Source organism: Mirounga angustirostris, unplaced genomic scaffold (genome assembly GCF_029215605.1).
Source record: "Mirounga angustirostris isolate CCGP_5_RB_7025 unplaced genomic scaffold, mMirAng1.0.hap1 SCAF_2, whole genome shotgun sequence".
Lineage (NCBI taxonomy): Eukaryota > Metazoa > Chordata > Mammalia > Carnivora > Phocidae > Mirounga > Mirounga angustirostris.
The window spans coordinates 58,591,708-58,609,608 of record NW_026991710.1 but is presented as its reverse complement, the minus strand read 5'-3'; the positions used below and the strand labels follow the sequence as shown (position 1 = coordinate 58,609,608).

The following is a 17,901-nucleotide window of genomic DNA, read 5'->3' as shown; positions in this document are numbered from 1 at the left end:
TAACAACTACCTTCCTCCTCAAGGCATAGTTTATTATGTTCTACCAAACTAATTGCGAATGTCCCAACATAAGACCTCTAGGCTTCTAGAATTATCATTTTTCCTTTTTTCATAAATCCTCATCTCTGCATATCATGACCTCTGTTGTCCTTCTCTTAAGCCTTTTGAGGAAACTAGCACTGACCCTTAAATCTACCAAATCTCTATAATTTAGAAGATATTCACAAAGGTCCTACCAGGTTTTAAATTGCTATGAATCATGGTTAATGGGAGAGGGGAAACTGTTTGAATTCACAGATCTATTTCTCACCTTGATAATTAATAATCAAATGAGACTTTGATCAAATTACATTTTTACCTTTTGGATATTTGGACTGCTTATATAATCAATATTATTTCTTGTTCAATTAGCATATATTGCCCATGAACAAGAATTTTATCCTGTTTTTATTTTCTTCCATAAATTCATTTTAACTGGCTTCCTTCCTAAGTTCATAAAATAATGTAAGGGTTTCTGAAATCCTTTAATCACATCTGAAATCTTCTGACTTGCTTCAGCGTAGCTCACAGGTTGACAATATAATACCACAGTAATGTTTTGGGATCTTTAATGATACCTGAGCTATTTTCTTATAAATACAAATAGGGAGTTAACCAGAAAGCTCTTGCAATGGCTTTCAGCCCATTACTGTCAATGGCACTTTGTGATTAAGAACCTTCCATTGGTGATTCTCCAGTTCAATATATACCCAACTTCTAGTCTCAGCAAATCTATCATGTTAATTATGAAGTCAAGAAAACTTTATAACTAACAATAAATCCTTCAGGCCACATCTGCAACTTTACATTTAGTCAGCCACTCAGCAAATATTAATTAAATTCCTTCCATGTTCCTGGCAAAATTCTAAGAGCTGGATGAACACAGGTAAATACAAAAAGCCCTGATCCAAAGAAGTTCGTGTTGTGCTTGGGGAGGACAGACATGTAAATAGATGAGATCCTTTCAGATGCTGTCACGTACCTACATGGAAATCATGTGGTAGTGGCTGACTGAGACTTGCTTAGGGAAAGCCTTTGAGAGAAGAGATACTTGGCCTGAGATTGGCAGGATGGGAAATAGATGTGAAAGGCTCAGGGCAGGGTGCTCCCAGGAGGAGCAACAAGTATAAATCTCTAAAATGGGAATGAGCTTAGGGAGTGACTGAAAACCAGCAAAAATCCCCACATAGATGAAATGTAATCCATGGGGAAAATAAGGGAATGAATACTCAAGAGATTGACTGGATTTTGTGGGTCATCATAAGGAGACTATATTTTATTCTAGTTCATTATTGGAAGTTGTTGCAAGTGTTTAATCATGGGATGATGACGTTTGTTCAGTCTTTAATCACCCTAGATGCTGTGTGTGCAATAGAATACTAGTCACAACGTGGATGCTGGGAAACTAGTCATGAGGCTGATGCAGAAATCCAGGAGAAAGATGACGATGATGACTTAGCTCAGGGTGGTAGCATTGGAAATAAAAGCATTTGAGGTTCAGGTGACATATTGGAGGTACAGTCAGTAAGATTTACTTTTGGATTGGAATCTGGTTATAATGAAAGAGGAAAAAATAAAACTGAGTCTTAGTTATGGTGCCTAATTGAGTAAATGGGAAAGAATTGTGGAGGAGGGAATTCTGGAAACAGAAGAAAGTCTGTGGCCATGTCTTGGCCATGTTGATTGATATGGAGATGGCTGTTAGACGTTCAAGTAGAGACTAAGTAGATACCGACATGAGTCTGGGAGTCTGGAGTTCAGCAGAGAGATTGGGCTAGAGATGGATTCAGTTACCTGGGAGAAAGCGCAAACACGGAAGAAGACATAGCTGAGGATGGACTAGTAGAACAAGCCAGCATCCCATGATTGTACAGAGGATTCCAGAGAGGAAACTAAAATGTTGAGACCTGTGAAACAGCAACAAAACAAAACAAAACAATAAGGCAAGTTGTTGTGGTTACTGCTTTGTCTGAAAACCTCAAGAAAAGAAAGGGTTTCAAATGCAAGAAACAATCAACCTTGTCAAATGCTGCTAAGAGGCCGAGAAAATGAGGAAAGAAAATGAACCATTTAGCAAGACATAGGCCACTGGAATGTGGGAGGGGAGGTACAGGGAGGGGCAAATTAAAAGGATAGATGGTAAATAATTGGGATCCAGGAGAAGGTAGTGTTTGGACAGTGAGGTCACCACTGGGGGATTCTCACTAGGGGGCAACAATAACCCTTTTTGTGGGTGATTAGAATGACAAAGTCTAGGGGCAAAACTCCGGTTTTAGAAGCAAGAGCAAGGGCTGTAGAACCAAACAGCCCAGACCAAATCCCACGAATGAGTAACTGGGATTGGTTGGACTCATGGAACATGCTACGTTTTGTCCCTAGGCAGCCTAAAACATCCATGTGACTTCTGACCTACACAGAGTTAATCTGCCTGGCTAAGCTCCCGTCGCTTCCAGCGTGAGTCCTCCTTGAGACCCCCTTCCAGTGATGAGCTATCAAAGAGGATATACGCCTGGGCACCTGGGTGGCTCAGTTGGTTAAGCGACTGCCTTCGGCTCAGGTCATGATCCTGGAGTCCCAGGATCGAGTCCCGCATCGGGCTCCCTGCTCGGCAGGGAGTCTGCTTCTCCCTCTGACCTTCCTCCCTCTCATGCTCTCTGTCTCTCATTCTCTCTCTCTCAAATAAATAAATAAAATCTTTAAAAAAAAAAAAAAGAAAATGCTTTAAAAAAAAAAAAAGAGGATATATGCCCAACTAGACGAGCACCAGTCTTTGAGCAAGAAGATATGAGTAGGAAAAAAAAAAAAAGAAAAAATAAAATGCTTTAAAAAAAAAAGATATGAGTAGGAAAAGAAATAAGGTATAAATCAAGAATGACAGTAGAAGGTGGAAAGCAGAAAATGGCATCAGAGCAGGTGCAGATAATAGGCTATGGGGAGACTTGATAAGGTCCCACTTGAGCAGAGATGAGGAAGAAGCAGAAATCTGGACCTCAGCCTCTGGTGACAAGGGCCCTCTTGTGCGAGGTAACTAACTGGTGAGAAGAGACTCAGTGCTTTGAGATCCATTAGACTAGTAGGCCTGGTATTTGAGAAAAGCTTCAATTTTCAGGTTGGAAAAGTAAGTGTCGGTGGAATTGCAGAAAACCTGAATGTCAGGTTGGGAGACTTGGATGGTATTTGCTAAGAATGAGATCCCAGGAAGGTTTGTGAACAAGAAGATGATGTGATGGTCAGAATGCTAAAAGCATAAAGGGAAATTAGCCAAGCACTCAGCTTAGAGACTATTACAATCTGCTGGGCCAGATGTGCTCATAGCTTTCAAATAGATTATATAGTTTCAAATAACGTGCTATAAGAAGACTATGCATCAGGGATTTTGTGAAAATAGCTTTCCTTTCTTTTTCCTTTTTCCTTCCTTTGGGTGATGGGGTGGGGGGGATTGCTATTCTCCTGGATAAAGAGGACAAGCAATTGCTTCTAAACACCTTACTCCAACCAAACTAAGCTAATTTGGAAGTAAAAGGAGGAAGTCCCTCCCCCTCTTTTTTTTTTTTTTTAAAGATTTTATTTATTTATTTGACAGAGAGAGACACAGCGAGAGAGGGAACACAAGTAGGGGGAGCGGGAGAGGGAGAAGCAGGCTTCCCGCGGAGCAGGGAGCCCGATGCGGGGCTCGATCCCAGGACCCTGGGATCATGACCTGAGCCGAAGGCAGACGCTTAACCGACTGAGCCACCCAGGCGCCCCCCTCCCCCTCTTTTTTTAAATAAAAAATTAAACATTTCTCTCTAGCCTAACTTTTTATCCTGGTGATATCCCCTATGATTCTATAGGCTTGAATCAATAGTAATTAAATATTTAATTCGGCAAAACGGAATGACTAGAAAATATTATACTGAAAATCTCTGGTCACACCCTAATGCCATTTAGATGAAGACATAAAGGAGGATGTTTTTCATGTCTGACCACGGTTTCCAGAGCCTGAAGGAGACTTGAAGGATGGTACGTCACACTTAATCAACACTTGCGAGTCAGAGCTTGATTTTAGCTGCCTGGAAACTTAAAATTGTGTTTGCAGGACTGGGGCAGGGTTCAGCCAATTTGGGATGGGTGGCTGCAATAGAAGAAATGTCTTCCCTTGCACAGACTCATATAGGAGAGAACTCGTTCTAGAAATACTGTAAAAACAGACTTACCAAATTGGGCAATCCTTCCTTGCCTGGGGACAGTGATTCTGGAGTTTTTCGGTTTACATAGTACATTTTCCTCTTTTCTGCACATCTCCAAACGTTGCCCTAGGATTTCTTCTCTACTTTAGCTATCTTGTATTCCCACGTTGACAAAATATTTCAATGATTATAAAATGTCTTTTTTGGGGATTGTAGAAGCCTTTGGGAATTTAATATCTTCTTAAAGAAAATAACACTGAATTGCTTAGGAAGCAGAAGTTTAAAACCGACTGAAAATTTTTTTCACAAGTCTTTGGAAATTCTCTTTAAAAATATGATAACAGCAAGACATCTAATATTTTTTCATAAATTTCAGGAAATTTTACTATAAAATATAAAACCAGCAAGGCTTCAGAAACATCATTCCAAGCCAGGCAAAGTTCCTTATACAGTTTCTCCTTTTTTTCCCCTCCTTTTTATACTTCTCAATAAAAAGTAACCTTTGCACCAAGAAACAGCACTTTCAAACATCCTGAGCACATCTGTGCCTTTATAGGAAGATAACTTCAGCATCACTAAAACCTGGTAGTATCAGAACTGTGGATAAATCGAAAAACGAAAAAAAAAATCCCTAGAGTGATTCCAAATCAAATACTAAAATTCAGAAATCGTATTTCTAACAGGAGTTATGTCAAATTTAGCCATACTGGATACATTCATTACCAAAAGCGTAGCTAATACGGCCACCCACTGGAAAGTGATTTTCAGCCCAATTTTGATCCAGGGTTTCACTTACAAATTTGCAAATCATTTGCATTTATCATGGGCCAGCATTGTGGTTTGTATCATACTTTCTTAGAAATATCACTCTATCCTGTCTGCCTTTCTCTCTCCCTATCTCTCTATTGCATAGCTGTCCGCCTCTCAAATTCATTACCAAGAGGAAGACCATATGTCAAGTTATATATTTCTGGTTCATTTAGTATTTTTTCATATGCCCTTTTTATGCCCATTTTTCTTTAGAGATTATTTTAATTAAATCTATGTTCCTCTTCTATTACTACTTATTTGCCTTAAATTACGTGAAGAATATAATTTTCAATTTTAAATGGGAAGTGTATCATGAGAGATAAAATGGATTTTTCTCAAAAGCACATATCGAGTAAGAAAAACAAAGGAAAACACCTAAACCTCTGAAAACTTATATGGGGGGAGTGGGGGCGAGAGCAAAGAACACATTATTACTTGTTCTCAAACAAGTCACTTTGTGAACAATTATGAAACAAAGGTTTAGAGGCTGCCATTTGGAAACTCACTCAAAGCAAGTTGTAGTTACAACTCTGAACTCTGAGCTTAGTTTCTTACCATTGAACATTTTGGAGGACATCTGACTTATCCTCATTTTAATTCCCTTAGATATAGAAAAAGTCTTTGAAAAGAATCTTAGAACAGACCAACTGATAGGAAATCAAAGATTTTAATCTGTATAACCTTTCTGAAATGCAAAAACAATGTTGGTGGAAAGCAAAAAGTAGAGGTCTTAGACATTTAGACTTTGCTTCGAATGATCTGTCCCATTACTTACAAAGTGTCAGAAATAGAGGTAAGAATACCCACACCTTGCTGGGATGGTCTGAGGATTAAACACAATAACATCTATAAAGTGGTTCACATACAGAGTATAAGATCCATGGCACATGGAAAAAAAAAAAAAAAGAAGGCTCTTTACTTCCCTTTCCTCCCCAAGCCAACCCTCATGCCCATGTATGAAACACTACTTAAAAATTTTCCTGAAATACGTTTACACGCTAGGGACATGACAAAGCATTTCAATTTAAGTCAGAAACTCATTTCTGAATGCATCACACGAATATACCAGTAATATTATTCTAATGTCTTAGGGTATCCTCAGATGACCTCAGAAAAGGGGAAATGAGGACTGTCATGGCTCATCAGCACTCTTCGTGGATCTTCGTTAATGAGAGGACATTCATTACCAGGTAATTATATGCCTGTATTACATGTTATGCTGCTCCATCGTCATTTGTGGATTCTGCCCTCACACCGTGTCATCCTGAGCATGATATATGACCCAAAAAATCAATAATATGAATCAATGGTGGAGACATTGAATAGGAATTTGAATAAATATGGTTAAAGACTGCTAACCCATAACCTCTCATGGAACAATCACTTGTATGTCCTAAATAGTGGTCTAATTTCACTAAATACTAAATTTCTATTTTCATAGTTGGCAGAATTCTCAGGAACAGCCTCAAGGAAACGCCTCAGGCTCCTCATAAATGATATAGCCAAAGAATTAGTCCGGGGGCCCCAAACAGGTTTTTCTCTCCTCTTCTCTCCCTCCCTCGTTCCTCAGGACACACTTCATTTTCACTGTGTCCCCCTTGATGTTAGGTTATGCAACATACGGGACATCCACAGTTGTTTTCTTGTGCACAGCAAATAGCATCTTATTATATTGGTTGGGGAACAATAGAGCAGGGACTTGAAAGCTGTAAGAGTAAAGCTGAGGACTGAGTTGGCTAAGCTGGAACAGAAGCGGATGAGGAGAAAGACGACATAGTAAGAAAAAAGAAACCAAGGGGTCCTGGAACAGGACTCACGTCTCACCAGGAAGAGGAACAAAGCCAAACAAATGACAGAGGGAAATGGATGTAAATGATGCCGGATTGGGCCATAGGAAAGCAGAGAGAACAACTATGGTCCAAAATGGAATTAGAGTCACACCTGGAGGATACATATGACTTATACGAGGTGAGAAGAAGAGTAAAGTAGAAGATAGTGGATCCATCTATTCATTCCTCAAGTACTTACTAACTGCTCCCTGTGGACAGGGATTCTTCTGGACCCTGAGCATTCAACAATGAGCCCCCCACCAAAAAAACCCTTAGCCTCATGGGGTTGCCTCCTAAAAGGGGGGGATACAGTGACTGTGTAAGATAAATGAGTAACAATATATATAATTAGATGCCGAAAGGTATGAAGAATAAAAATAAAGCAGAAAGGGAGTAATGAGGGCTAGGGGAGGACAGCAGGGAGTCATGATGTCCTTGCAGATGGCCCGGGAAGGCCTCAGTGGGGAGGTAGCATTAGAAGAAAAGTCTGGAGGAGGCGAATGAGTAGGCTGTGCAGGTAGCTGTCTGGGAGCAAAGGGGACAGCGAGGTCACAGCCCTGAGGCAGGTGCATGCCTCTAAGAGTGGAGGAAGCCAGTGTGGGGAAATGAAGAGGGAAGGACAGCAGAAGCTGAGGTTCCTGACATCATGGGCCAGAGCGTGCAGGATCTCACAGGCCGTTGTAAGGCTCCAGCTTGCCCACTTATGACAGGAGAAGCCATTGAGGGATACTGAGCACATGAGTGCCTGGGTCGTCAATCTGGCTGTCCTGTTAGGAGCAGGCTGAAGGGGGGACAAGGATGGAAGCAGAAAAATTATCAAGGAGCTGATTGTTCAGGGTCGAGATGATGGTGCCTTGGGCCTAGGGGGCACTAGTGGAGGTTAAAGAAAAAGGTCAGATTCTGCGTATATTTTGACGGAAGAGACAATGAACCACATTTTGGTGGGGGAGGGTCTGAGATTCTAGTGACCCTTATTTTGTGTCATATTTTGAATTGACCAAACTGAGGACTGATCGTTTACCTTCTGTAACCCAGAGCCCCTTTCAGGCCCCGGTATCCACTTATTAATGGGAGCTCCAGGTGGTAAAATAAAATATTGTAACATTTACACAAACACCAGACTTAAAGATAGCATTTCTCAAAATGCGGTCCATGGGCCACTCACCCCCCAATCAGACAAGTTAGTAACAATGCAGATCCCGGGTTAATCAGGTCATTCGGATGCATACTCCGGTCTAAGAACCACTGCCCGGAGGAGGAAGGGATTAACGTTTGAGAACTTCTGACCACCTGAAATAAACAAAAGCCAGGGGAAATTATAAAGAGTTGTCAGTTGTCAGAAATTATAAGAATACCACTGACCACCTGTGATATCCAACGTGTCACAAATCTACCGAACACTTCCATTCATTTATTTATTCTCTGGACAGGGAGTCATTCAGCTCCCACTCCATACTAGGTGAACGAGACAGAATTTACAAGCTTGTGAAGGGATTTTTATTTCCCTGCATAGAAATACGTGAAAAATAATGGAAATTACTAGGAAAATAGGATCTGCTTAACGGAAATTTTGGCTTCAGCAAATTTCATGAGAGCTACATATGATCAATAAAATCAGAGGTCGTGATATTAATAGTGTAGCAGCAATATAACATTTATGTCTTACTGCCGAATGAGAATTCTCTGAGTTTAGAAATGTCCCTGGGTGAAGGGTGTTGGCAGAAGTCAGCTTCATGCTCAAATGACTAAGTTTCCAGCTGCCGTTTCATTGCCTGGGGTCATCACTCTGGTGCAACACATGGTAAATATTCTAAGTGAGCTGAGTTTTAAAAAACGGTTCCATCTGGTTGCTTTCAAAGTACTTTCACTTCAGGTCCTAGGCTGAAATCAGGGCACTTTAGAGGTGAGTAAATGCCAACCGTGTACTTGAAAAGTGTTCAAATCCGGTTTGAGAATGCAGATCAGGTTTCATTCTCGGAATGGTAACTTTTTCTCCTACTTGGGAATCTAATACAGACCCTTGCAGTGGCAGACCAGCAGGCACGTGGGCGTTCCCATCCTCAGTAAAGAGCTTTAATTAGCATGATGTCATAACGTTTAGCCGAAAGTGCATTATTCCAAACAGTGTCTTTTTCCAAGCATGTTGCCCAGGCACCCTTTGCTGAAACGAAGGAATCAGCCACCTGCACCTCTGAGCACAAATTCAGCACAAAGAGCCAGTGTTCTAGAGGCTGCTCCTACCTGGCCAGGAGAGCCAGAGGGCAATGTTTGCCCAGTTTCCATGGCCCGGGTCTTCTCTCGATCAGAGGAACTGGAGCAAACGCTGCGTGCCCCAGCGTGCTCTGCAGGTAGGCTTAGGAAGAGGGCACCACTCTCCCGAAGGCCACTGGACTGTCTTTAACAAAGGATGAGAGAACCCTCCCTGACATATTTATTTTAAGGAGTCGGGATATTAAAATAAGTCAGGGACCAAAAGTTCGAGACCTGTTTGGGACCATTTCCTTTAAACATGAGAAATGTTTTTCTGTGTGAGGATTGTTTCTAAAAATTTGTTTTAACATTTCCATTATTAGGTTTGATGACCTAATGAAAACAAAAGGAATTTTCATTATGAAAATTGGATATCATGTTAGTTACTATGTCAAAAAATGCTCAATAATGTCCCCCCAGATACATGAAAAAGATCATTTATTAAGCTTTCTTTATATAAAATATTTTTCAATGAGCATTGACAGTCATGGAGCATATCAATATGACTGTTATTCCCAATAAAATTTACTTATTCCACATTTACCTATTTTATCACTTTGGTCAGCTAAAAAATAAGATCATCTATGTCTCCAAGATACACTGAAAATATTTCAATAGAAAATCTGATAAAATCAAAATTCAGAGATGAGAAATACATTAACTTATGGAATTTACTTGAATGTCTGGATATGTCAGTTGGTGACACTGGTGAAAGATTTTTTTTCCCCTCTAAAAATATGTTAGGGGGCACCTGGGTGACTCAGTCCATTAAGCGCCTAACTCTTGATTTCGGCTCAGGTTGTGATCTCAGGGTCGTGAGATTGAGCTCCATGTCAGGCTCCACACTCAGCTCAGAGTCTGCTCCAGATTCTCCCCTCTCCCTCTGCCCCATCCTCCTGCTTGCGTGCTATCTCTCTCTCTCACAAATAAATAAATAAAATCTTAAAAAAAAATAGGTCAGGATTTAATTTTCTATATTTTTTTTCCCAAAACAATTGCTGAGAACATACCATAAGCCAGAAGTTGTACTAGAAACGAATATGGAATTTTTTTTTTTTTTTTTTTTTTTTTGCAAAAACAGAACAAGAGATGCCTGAAGCTACAGATTTCCAATTTGAGCCTTCACCAGAATCACCTGGAGGGCTTGTTACACGAAAGATGGCAGTGCCCCATTCCCAGATTGTGACTCAGTAGGTTTGGATTGGAGTGAGCATTCCTATGTCTAAGTTCCCAGGTGGTGTAGGTTCTACTGGTCTGGGAATCACACTTTGAGAACCACAGGTCTGAAGGCCTGATAACAAACTGAGCTAAGTGTTCAGAAAGAAAGGGTCCCTTTAGAGAATACGGACCTAGTCTAAGGAGGGCGCGTTCCCTGAGATCTGAACAAAGAGGAGGCAAACTAGTTTAAGAGAGTGAGTGGGAGAGCATTCCTGACGTGGGGAAACTGCTTGAAATCCTTACAGCCAGAGGGAGCTCAGAGTTCCAGAAAGTAAAAGTACCCAGTGTGGGTGAGGGACAGGACACAGGGAAAAGCATCTCTTAAAAAGTATGTTAGGTAAAGCAGAAGCTACGGTGTGTTCTCTGTGCTCTGTATAGAGTGTGGAATATATGGAGGATGCCCAGAAGAGAAACAAGGAGGTCACTTAATATATATCCTTTCTTTTTCTTTTTTTTTTTTTTTAAGATTTTATTTATTTATTTGACAGAGAGAGAGCACAAGCAGGGGGAGCGGCAGGCAGAGGGAGAAAGAGAAGCAGGCTCCCCACTGAGCAGGGAACCCGATACAGGACTCGATCCCCAGACCCTGAGCCAAAGGCAGACACTTAACGACTGAGCCACCCAGGCACCCCAATATATATCGTTTCAAATGTAAAGGAGAATCAGTGGTCAGAGGCACGGCAGCGTCACAGAAGAGCGAGGAAAGAGCCTGTGTACCAGGAAAGCTCCTGTTGTGAGCTCCTGCTCAGGGACGTGGCCAGACACTCTGGTAGCAATCCCAATGGTCTAAGAGGCTGTTGATGAATTAACAGAATAGAGAGCTCATTTCCCCATCCCTAGGGAACAGGGGGCCTCGGACTCAGGAGACAAGGTAGCCCTCCTCAGCAAGCACAAAAGCCTCCTCTGTTCGTACACAAAGGGTGTTACTTGACAGCGAGCCGTGTCTGCTCCAATCATGACCAGAGTTGCATGGCACACTTGTGTTTACTTGTCAACTGGTTTAAAAAATGTATAAGGCTTGGATTAAACAAACTTGAAATGAAAGTTTGACCCGTGGGAGAATGAGAAGCAAGATCAAAGTATAAGCTACATACCCACCCAGTTGCTCTATTCCCTCATTTGTATACCCAGCCGTGCAGCAAGTCCAGCTGGCTCCCCCTCCAAAAGCCAAGCCCTTCTCCCCATCTAGTCCAAGCCCCCATTATTTCTTGCCTGCGCAACTGCGGCAGCCTCTTTATTGGGCTGCCTGCTTCCATTTCCCGTCCCGATAGCCACTGCCCCCCAGCGGCCAGGATGGCCCTTTACAGTGTGAGGCACAACATCCTGCTTAAAGCCTCCGAGGTTCCTATTACAGACTCCTTACCATAAGGGGGCTCTAAGGCCCAATGTGATCTGGCCTGGACGACCTTTAGAACCTCATCTTTAACCACTCTTCACTTCTTTCTCTCCTTCAAACATGCCAAGCTTAGTCTTGCACACAGGGCAATGCATCTCTTGCTTGGGACCCTCTCCTTGACTCTTGACTCTGCTGACTCCTTCCCATGACTGGGGTTTCAGTTCACTATGGCAGTCCTCCTGATGGCGCCCTCTGACATGTCTTCCACCGTGCATTGCATCACAGGATCCTGTTTTATTGTGCTCCCAGTATTTATCCCTGTGTCAAATTAGCCTATTTCTGATTTTGCTCTTTTGTTTTCTTCTGTCTTCCTCCTACAGAAAGGAAGTCCCATCACTGCAGGGGCTTCATTGGCTGTATACCCTGCAGTAGCCCCGGCATCTGTTACATTGTCTGTTACACGGTAACCCCTCAAATTTTTGCTGATCATGCATGAGTATGGAAATAGCCAACCTCAGAGAACTAAATCAGGACCTTAGTGTTTTGACATGCGCTACCCTTCAATACTGTTTCACATCTAGGGGCAAAGTGATGACACCAGGGCTTCTCTTTGATGTCCATGTGGATTTCCTGGGTATCTTGGTTAAAATACAGATTTTAATTTCTAACAAGATGCCTCCCGGCTGTTCAGACAATACTGGGATAGGAGTCACTTTATTTAAATCTTGTTGTAGACATAATAATGGCCTCCCAGAGATGGCAACATCCTAATCCCCCGAACCTGCGAATATTTCATGTTGCAGGGCAAAGGAGAATTAAGATTACTCATCAACAACCTTAAAATAAATTATCTAGATGGGCCCAATGTAATCCCAAGGGTCTTTAAATATGGGAGGGGAGGAGAGTTCAGTGAGGAGAGTCTGTGTCGGAGCAAGGCTGCTGAGAATGGTCATTGCTGGCTTTGAGATGGAAAGGGGGCCAGGACCAAGGAATGAGGGCAGGCTCTGGAAATGAGAAAGGAGGGCAACAGGTAAATAGGGTCTCTGATTCACAGCCCTAACACTATTCACACATCGGTAGCTGTTCTCTCCAGAACATTCAGCTGCAACAAGAAAGGGGACTATTTCATCAAAGTGGAGGTAGTTTTAAGTCCTTACTTTGAAATAGAAATATAAAAACCGGTGCTGATTTGTGAACAGTATTGAGGGCTGTGAACCAGAAACCATATGTCCCTGTGTTTGAGGCCAGAGAAGACGATTGTAGAGCAGAGACTTCCTTCCTTCTTTCTTTCTTTCTTTTAAAGATTTTATTTATTTATTTGAAAGAGAGAGAATGGGAGAGAGAGAGAGAGCACATGAGAGGGGGGAGGGTCAGAGGGAGAAGCAGACTCTCTGCCGAGCAGGGAGCCCGATGCGGGACTCGATCCCAGGACTCCAGGATCATGACCTGAGCCGAAGGCAGTCGCTTAACCAACTGAGCCACCCAGGCGCCCCTCCTTCCTTCTTTCTTCCCTGTCCCCACACTACTCGGGCTGCCCCTAGGAATTCAGCTGCGTGTGATAACAGAAAACGGGGTTTGATACGGGAGCAGCACATTGCAGCTGCCAACCGGAATAAGAGGTCGTGAATTTTTTTTAGGCTTTTTTATAAAAGTCTTTAAAAGCCTAACCCTAGAGGAAAAGGGAAGAGATGAGTATCTTCCCTCATCTGAGGTTGTTGGAAAACACGCTAGTGGGTTAAAATTTCAAATACTGAGATTGACCCATAGAAAGGGATTCTCTTAAAAATCAGATGTCAGATCTAGAGCACACGCCTGTTTTCTTCAGAAGCCCTGGCATTTTAACGAAAGATACACTCCTTCGCCTCTCCCTTTTTATCCCCTTTTAGGTCTTATCCACATCTAGTGACGTTATTCTGTGTAGCTAAAGCCCCTCTCTTCAGTGGTAGAGTTCATCATCAAGAAAACCACTTTGGGCATTTTTCTTTGTTTTGTATCCACCAGCAAGCCATCACTTCAAGTTACTTTGTAATACTACAAAATTATTCCTGAGTCTTTAATCCTTTTGCTCTTACCTGAGTTCTCGGGGTTGAGGACCCAAGAGAAGCTGACCCACTAATGGCTCTGGGCCAGTTTTTGCAGGGCTCACCAGGAAAAGATGAATGCCCAGAAAACACAGAAGTCCAAAATGGCCAAAAGCAGCCAAGGGGCGATTGTGGCGGAGGAGACGCACATCTGGTTATACTACCTTATTGATCAGATTGGTAGTGGAGTTCATGCAACTCCCAGGTCCTTTTTATTATGGGTTGTCAGCAGTGAAGAGGGAGTTGGGTCTTAGGATAGAACTGTTTGGGAGAACAAAGCAAACAAATCACAGGCGCCCTCATCCCGACCCCCAGCAATAATTACCGATACTTTAGCAGAATTACTAGAAATGTTAGAAACCCTTCCTCTTTGAAAAAGGCAGTCCCTTCAAAGGAAGTCAGGAGAGGTAGACAAATTCGGGGTTCCCGGATCATTCAGCAAAGTTTGCATTTTTACTGCCATCAAGATAGACCTCTTCTTCCCAACTTCCGCTGTTTTCAAACAGTGGAGCCCAACCCCTTCATTTGCAATGGAAATGTGAAGAACCTACTTGGCCCCCTGAGGAAGGTGTCTATGCAAAGGTTGAAAGGCAGTCTTCTTTCTTCATGTGAACCAGAAGAGGAGGCCACAGGCAAAAAGACCCGGAGCTGTAGCTGCTGGTAGGAGAGCAGCTGCAGAAGTTTGCCATTTTAATTCCAGGATTCAAGTTGACAGTAATGAAGGATAAAGTGGGTTAAGAGAATTCTGCTACCGTTTGCAGACATCACGCAGACGTCAGTAATATGAAATGATGTGTTGTCTTGGCAAATGGCTTCGTGATAAGGCTTTACTTATTTTTTTCTGTTGTCCTAGTTCCTGGTTCCACCTTTCCAAAAACACACAGGAGTTTATATTACGCTTTTATGGAAGCAAAACTATGACAACATTATACATGCTTTGTGCACTTATTATATAAAGTTGGGGAAGTAGACAGAACTACAACCCATAAAATAGATCATCGTCTTGATTCCCAGCACATGGTCCCAGCTGGGTCACCTTTACATGCTTCACTCATCGTTATTTTATTAAAAACATAGTAAATTTTAAATTCAGTTTTTTAACCAAACACGAAATTGTTGATCTCATAGCTCAAATTTAACCTTAGGAACAAAATCCATGTGTGTTTTGGGGGGAGAACCAAATGCATAAGACAGCAAGTTAGCATTTTTATTCTGCCTCAATTTTTCATCTCTTTGAAGATATTTTTTCAGATGTCTCAGGTTCCTGCTCCTAAACATGGCAATATGCACAATAGAATGTTGTTTCTAATGCTGTGGTCACAATGCAGTTCAGTGGCTGCCTGGTCTGGACCCTGGACATTTTTCAGCAAGTCTCCATGAGGCAGAAGTCACATAAACTCAGGACGCACAGCTGTGGCCAAATACGCCTTCCTAGGCTAAGCTGGGCTGTATTTTTCTCTGGTTTATTTCGTGTCATGTGGCAGCTTCTGAAGTTTGTGTTGGGTTACATTGTATAACAGTATTTCTGGTTTACCTTTATTGAGTCCAAATAGTAAGAATCGCTTAGCAAAGAGTGGGACAGGGTTTTTGATTTCCAGGAAAGGGATCGGATATCCACTTAATTACACTGTATATCATTACTACAACAAGAGCAAGAACTCTTATTACAACTAAAATTTGACGTCCACTCTATCTATGGATGCAAGGCATAACTCCGTTCCATCCATCATGCTGTCCCATGTCCGTGAATATTACAGTTTTATAAGATCAAATAAAAATGTTTCTTCCGGGGGTGCCTGGGTGGCTCAGTAGGTTAAGCATCTGCCTTCGGCTCAGGTCATGATCCCGGGGTCCTGGGATCGAGCTCTACATTGGGCACCCTGATCGGCGGGAAGCCTGCTTCTCCCTCTCCTACTCCCCCTGCTTGTGTTCCCTCTCTCGCTGTGTCTCTATCTGTCAAATAAATAAAAATCTTAAAAAAAAAAAAAATTGTTTCTTCCGGCCAGCTAAATAGCATGATAAGATTGAGGAACTCATTTCTTGCTAAGTCCATTATTCATGGCAGACGTTCAGTGTGTGGGTAATTCCCATCTGCTGAGCGACTGCAATTCAGACCACAAAGTACAAAGTACACCTAAGCATTTTACAGTTAATTCTGGATCCACTGTTGCTCATAAAACCAAGCTGGGAGCCTTAAAGGAACAGGAGCCCTGAGCCCTCTTCTGCATCCTTGCCCTGCATCTGTCATCCCCATGTGAAGTCTCTTGTGGTTAGCACTCTTCACGAGCTGCTGTGAATAATTCTGGGTGTCTATCAGCCTCTGTCAGGACCTGATCTCTGCACTGCCAGTGCACGGTGTCAGCTTCTGTCTTGAGAAGCTTATTCTTCTAGCCCTTCATTTAATTAGAAGTCCGGTTTATATGGAAGTTTGCCATTCCTCAGTTTCCTTAAAACATTATCCGTATCAGGGCGCCTGGGTGGCTCAGTCAGTTAAGCGTCTGCCTTCGGCTCAGGTCATGATCTCAGGGTCCTGGGATGGAGTCCCGAGTTGGGCTCCCTGCTCAGCAGGGAGTCTGCTTCTCCTCTGCTTCTGCCCCTCCCCCCCGCTTGTGCGTGCACCCGTGTGCATGCTTGCGCGCTCTCTCTTTTTCTCTCTCAAATAAGTAAATAAATCTTTTTTTTTTTTAAAGATTTTATTTATTTATTTGACAGAGAGAGACACAGCGAGAGAGGGAACACAAGCAGGGCGAGTGGGAGAGGGAGAAGCAGGCTCCCCGCAGAGCAGGGAGCCCGATGCGGGACTCGATCCCAGGACCCTGGAATCATGACCTGAGCCGAAGGCAGTCGCTTAACCAACTGAGCCACCCAGGCGCCCCAGTAAATAAATCTTTAAAACACTATCCATATTACATACTGTTTGATGTGGTTTTTTTAAGCCTTATTATATATTACGATGCAGTATTTCATGTTCCACAAAACCAAGCTTTCACAAAGTCAATTTCTTATGTATCAAACATACAGTGTATAGGCTGTTTGAACCTTATGTCTATTTCGTGGGCATCCCTGTGGCTTCTAGACTTCACAGATTTGTAAACTGAGAAGATTGGATGTGAAATCCATTTCTTCTCACCCATTTTATGTTTTGTTAGGGCAGCTGAATAGTTGCTTAGCAGTCTGATCGAGGCTGGGTGGGGAACTTTTTGGTGGCTGGGAGGGAAAGATACCCAGATGCTTGTTTCCTTTCTTGAGGGGAGGAAGGTCCATATGTAACATTTAAGCGGATCCAGAAAATCTGTTACAGTCACCATTGACAGGGCACAGTGTAAATTAAATCACTGCCCCCTTTGCTGACTAGGGACTGCCTAGATAATGCTTTTGTGGTTACCTTCCGATGTCCTAAATCATGTAATCCCTTTACTTATTTTAGGGCCCATCTAGACTTCATTCCCTTCTGTACATGTGGGACACTTGAGCACCTTTCCATGGAACACAACCTTGCCCCTGCGCCTCCACCCCCATACAGTTGCAATAGTCCCACTCATCTCTGCTGCCATCTTGTCCTGAAATCTGTCTCCTGTAAGTTCCCTGGTGGCCTTGATCATCATGTCTTTCTTTGGCCTAGAACTTTCAGTGTTCAGTAGCTGCCCCCTCCCTGCAGGGTAGAATTTTAAGCTTCTTAAAATGGCTCACGAAGTTCCTGTCTGCTTCTTCAGCTCATTGCTCACCACTGCCCATTTGCATGTTCTACTCTTAGAATCCCAACGCTCTGAGCTTTCTTCACAAAAGCTATAGAAGTAGCCCCGTGTCCTTGTGAACATTCTCTTTGCCTGGTAAGCTCTTCACACTCTTCATGTTTAATTCCCCCCTCCAAAGTTCACTGTAGGCCACATCTATTCTTGAAGCTCTGACCCATTCTCAGAGTATGACTGAAACCCCCGGATTGGGCTCACATGGTGACTGATGAGTGCCTGAGTGAATGACCATTCACTACTAGAAGACACAGGCAGACACGGATGATCAACTTGACAATCACTCTTCACGTCCTGTGCCTTCAGTGCCAACAAGTCAGATTAACATGTTGCAGGCTAGGTTTTATTAGCAGGGTTATATTAGACCCATTGTTTCATCCGATACACAAAAAAAATCATCTTCAAAATTTCCTCTGGTAA

General features: G+C 42.6%; 1 protein-coding gene across 1 annotated transcript in view; it reads left to right on the top strand.

The window, feature by feature from the left end:
• The first annotated feature begins 3,003 nt into the window (after nt 1-3,003).
• Nucleotides 3,004-17,901, top strand: part of RASSF6 (Ras association domain family member 6) — a 37,289-nt gene continuing 22,391 nt past the window's right edge. Inside the window, exons 1-2 of the mRNA XM_045881779.2 lie at nt 3,004-3,074; nt 6,110-6,208. Of these exons, the coding sequence (XP_045737735.1) occupies nt 3,004-3,074; nt 6,110-6,208 (170 nt within the window). The remainder of the gene's footprint in view (nt 3,075-6,109; nt 6,209-17,901) is intronic.